The 4,652-nt window shown below is 43.4% G+C and overlaps 1 protein-coding gene across 1 annotated transcript in view; it reads left to right on the forward strand.

The window, feature by feature from the left end:
* Positions 1-4,652, forward strand: part of LOC106531577 (histone-lysine N-methyltransferase ASH1L) — a gene marked incomplete at its 5' end in the record, with an annotated part of 33,954 nt that overhangs the window by 24,185 nt on the left and 5,117 nt on the right. Inside the window, 9 exon segments of the mRNA XM_014027478.1 lie at positions 282-579; positions 743-907; positions 1,982-2,076; positions 2,354-2,427; positions 2,526-2,571; positions 2,656-2,696; positions 3,163-3,230; positions 3,354-3,526; positions 3,983-4,074. Of these exon segments, the coding sequence (XP_013882932.1) occupies positions 282-579; positions 743-907; positions 1,982-2,076; positions 2,354-2,427; positions 2,526-2,571; positions 2,656-2,696; positions 3,163-3,230; positions 3,354-3,526; positions 3,983-4,074 (1,052 nt within the window).

Raw genomic sequence — 4,652 nt, forward strand, 5'->3', positions numbered from 1 at the left:
TGTGTGTGTGTGTGTGTGTGTGTGTGTGTGTGTGTGTGTGTGTGTGTGTGTGTGTGTGTGTGTGTGCACGTGCGTGCGCGCTCATAAATCATTTTTAATGCGTTTCCCAGAAGTGATCCGGTCAGAGGAAACGTTGTGACTCACCTAATCTGTGGACCGTCCACATGACTCAGCCCAGACTGGCCTCACCTCACACCTCCTGCCAGCTCCATCACTGATCCACATCTGTCTTATTTCCTCCCCTCCCCCTCCCCCCGCCTCCCTTTTTCACCCGACTGCAGCTTTACAAGGTGACCCGAGGAGCTGGGGCCAGCAGGGAAGCGTGCCAGCGCAGGCGACGGGCAAACGAGGGCCCGGGCGGCCCAGGAAGCATCCGCTGCCTCCTGCTGCCTCCTCCTCCTCCTCATCAGCCACATTCTCATCGTCTGCGTCGCCGCCTGACCTGCTGCCGGCGAACCGCCACAGCAGAGACGGGAGGGAGGCGGGAGGAGGAGGAGGAGGGCAGCAGGTCACAGAGCTGGAGGCCAGGAGAAAGAGAGGTCGCAAAAGAAAACACGGTGACTCCCCGTGCCACGTGAGGTGAACAGCGGCGCCCGTCGACCCGCATGTCGAATCCAACCGCTCAGTGCCGTCATATTAACACGCCGTTTTCAGCACTGTGTGCTAAACCAGTGCCTTCTCTGTCTGTCTCTCTGTTCCTCTCTGTCATTCTGCCTCTCTCTTCGCGCGCCCGTTTTTTAAGTTTCGACAAGGAGTGCCACGCCCTCCCCGAGTTCCTCGGCCAATCAGACGGCGACGTGACTCCGCCCCGGCCGGCGGCCGTCCGAAGCGAGGACAGAACGGAGGGGCCTCCCAGGAAGACGTTTCTGAGCGCAGGGCTTTACTCGGACGATTACAAAACTACGGAGTGAGTTTTGTTTTTGTTTTAATCAGTGAAAAACTCCTTAAAGTGTCTGTGACATGCCTGTCCTTCAAATACTGTATAAGAAGTCAAAGAAAACATCTTTATTCTTAAGAAAATTGACATAATACACACGATTTTACACATTTTGTCACATAACTGGCCTTAGGGGTCCAAGCCAGCGGAGTAGGGGAAACGCAGCTGCAACGCAGCAGCGATTCCATGCATCCAGTGGAGCATGGAAACCTGTTGTTTTCACTATGTTTTATTATTATTATTATTATTATTATTCCGACCAGAAAAGTCATACTGCAGCCCAAACCGTAAAACCTATTGAGGTGAAACTTCAGGGGTATAAATTTATGACCTACACGACGAACCAAAAAATTAAGCAGAGATACCCACCAATAGGGGGCGCTATTATTAAGGTTTTTGCATTTGGTCTTTTGTCTTCTAAACCGCAAGTCACAAAATGTTTTGGTACATAGCAACACAATCACTGGACACCACTGAGTCACATGGTATAGGCCATGCCCATTTCCACCAAAAAAATTTTTTTCTACATCGCAAAATTTGCAAAACCTACTTTTAGACTCTTTTTAAAGATTTAGGGTCAAATTGCCACCAAAACTCACCATGCTCTATCTAGTTTCTTTTGAATTTGGTTCAGCCAATGTGAAACAGGAAGTGACATCAAAGGGGAACTCCTTAATAAAATTAACTCTCTGGTCTTTGTTTATTAAAACAATATAATTCAAACTTTAACTCTTCATCATCTCTCTTTGATAGACTCAAAATAATCTAAAGAAACATCAGATTCTTCTCTACAGTCTGTGTTGTTAGCCGTTGTAACAAAGCTCTGTTTACATGCAGACATTCCCCTCTGACATCACTTCCTGTTTCTTCACATGCAAATATCTCAACAACTGTTCATCTCAACGACATGAAATTTGTTTTGCAATCTTTTATGGATGTCCTCTTTCTAAAAATGCATTCATGTTTATTACAAAAAATTGATGTCGCAGGCCCTTTAATGTTTTTCAGGACTCTTTTGAGTTTATTTATTTCGTCTCGTCTCAGACCCCCCTCCCAAGCCCGAAAGAGCTGCAGCGAGAATCTGGAGTACACACCTGGGGAACACGAGTACAGCCTTTTACCTGCGCCCATACACGTTGGTGAGTACCGAGGAGTACCCGAGTGGTACTGTAAAGTTTGTTATCAGCAGTAAAGAAAGACGGACGATTGTGTGTCTGAACCAGACTAAAGATTTAAGAACATTAGCCAACAGAAATTGACTTTAACTCTGTAAATTTTACAAATATTGAGTTCAAATTTGACGTAGTAGTAACACTCTGACTGTGTCTGAGTATGTGATTGTCTGATATGCATTCTTTCTAAAATACTACTTTCATTTTTGCTGTTCTTATCAAACTGATGTAAAATACTCTCCAGGGAAGTATTTGAGACTGAAGCGGCTTCATTTCCAGCTGCCGTATGACGTGATGTGGCTCTGGCAGCACAACCAGGTACACGCATGTTCTGGATCCCAGACTGCAGAAACTGAAAACATTTAGTTTAGTTAACTGTCTATCTTGACCTGAATATTGCTGTGATTTGCTTCCAGCTCTACCGTAAGCCTGCTGTTCCCCTGAAGAGGAAGCGGCGTTACTGTGAGTTTATTCAGCAGTAGAAATGTTTTTGTCCCGTTTGGCTGATGTGAGATGAGTATCTGACTGTGTGTCGTGTTCACGCAGGCCGTCTGAAACAGAGAACCTCATCCTCCTCGCCTACAGGGGTGAGTTTAGTTTGTTTTTCTGTATTTATTTTATCAGAAAGAGTTAATGCACAGGGACGCATCCAGTGAGGTATATTGGCTAGAGGCGTAGATGCCGATGCCATAATGTATTATAATTTTATTGATTTAGTTTTTTTTCCATATTTATTTAATGAAATATTTATTAATTACAGTAATTGTTTATTTATTTATTTGTTTGTTTATTTCAATTTGAATGAAACAGCTCTACATATTCTTGTAGTAGTAGTAGTGGAAACAAAGAACAAAACACAAATTATTTTAGTTTTCGTTCAATGTTAAAAGTACAAATATAAGTGGTCCAAACATAGAGCCTTGGGGGACTCCAACAAGCAGTCATGTGAGGAAGATGCTGCAGCACATCTTGGTGGATGCCAGATTTTAAATCATCTTCTCAAATGGCTCAAGTTTGTTTTATTTATTCATTTATTTTATCTTTTTTTACCAGGAGAGTTCAAGCGACATTGCCAGCTTGTTCCCTCATCTCAATGTGGAGCCTCTGACCAGCAGCGAGCGGTAAACGGCAATGATTCACGACACAAACCGCCTGGCGCAGTGCACTGCACTGCACTGCATTGCACTGCACTGCCATTAAACTAATGTCTGTGGCTGATGTTCTCCTCTGCGTACCGCTGTCAGGAGCTTTGTGGTGAAGCACCACGTCTTCCTCGTCAGGAATTTGGAGCTGGTGAGAGACCGACAGCTCCGCATGAGGATGGAAAGAGAAAGGGATGAGGAGGAGGAGGAAGAGGAGGAGGAGAGAGAGGAAAGAGAAGATGGAACCAGTGGGGACGACAGCCACTTCAAGTCAGGTCCATGAAGCAAGTGTGTGTGTTAGTTTTTGTTCCTGTAGGTGTTTGTGTATGCAAATGTGGCAGAACTTTTTCATTTACCATTTTCTTTTGTGTCCTTCTTTGTTTGTTTTGTTCTTCTTCGCTTGCACGTACATGTGTGTGACGTGTGCTTATTCGACCTCCATGTTTGGCCTGTCTTTTCCATCTTTCTATATTATACTCAGCAGCACAAACTTGAGTGGTTTTTTCCAACCGCAGGCTGCAGAAAAAAAAGTTCCCTATTTCTGTCATCCAGCACTGGTGTCCAAGAACTCAGCAGGCATCAACTTTCTCCATTAGCAGTGAAACCGCACACTTTTCATTCAGTGACTGGTTGCAAATCAAGGAGAAACCAAAACGTATTATTAAACATATCTGTGACACACGCAATGTTCTTGCTGCTAGCTGAAATCCAGAATGCCATCTGACCCTCAGATCACTCAGTGGGGGTGGAGGTGACGGTGATCAGCAGTGAGCCCCACCACCAAAGTCAGGACACCTGCAGCGTGCACACTGCCAGCCCCAATGTGAGTTACGAGCCTCGCCCACATCTCCCACGTTACCAGTGGTGGGCAGCACGAATCTAAATATTAGTTGCACTAACCCTAAAGCATTAACTCAAATATTTAGGTCCCCTAATTCTAAAGCACTAACGCACTGAAAAATTTAGCAAAAGCTAATTCTAAAGCACTAAATTTAGCAAATCAAATTCTAAAGCACTAATGCACTGAAAGATTTATCAATCAAATTCTAAAGCACTAACCCACTGAAATTTTTAGAAAAAGCTAATTCTAAAGCACTAAATTTAGCTAATCAAATTCTAACGCACTAATGCGCTGAAAAATTTAGCAAAAGCTAATTCTAAAGCACTAACCCACTGAAATTTTTAGAAAAAGCTAATTCTAAAGCACTAAATTTAGCTAATCAAATTCTAACGCACTAATGCGCTGAAAAATTTAGCAAAAGCTAATTCTAAAGCACTAACCCACTGAAATTTTTAGAAAAAGCTAATTCTAAAGCACTAAATTTAGCTAATCAAATTCTAACGCACTAACCCACTGAAAAATTTAGCAAAAACTAATTATAAAGCACTAACCCACTGAAA

This window comes from Austrofundulus limnaeus, unplaced genomic scaffold (genome assembly GCF_001266775.1).
Source record: "Austrofundulus limnaeus strain Quisiro unplaced genomic scaffold, Austrofundulus_limnaeus-1.0 Scaffold651, whole genome shotgun sequence".
In the NCBI taxonomy this organism is placed as follows: Eukaryota; Metazoa; Chordata; class Actinopteri; order Cyprinodontiformes; family Rivulidae; genus Austrofundulus; species Austrofundulus limnaeus.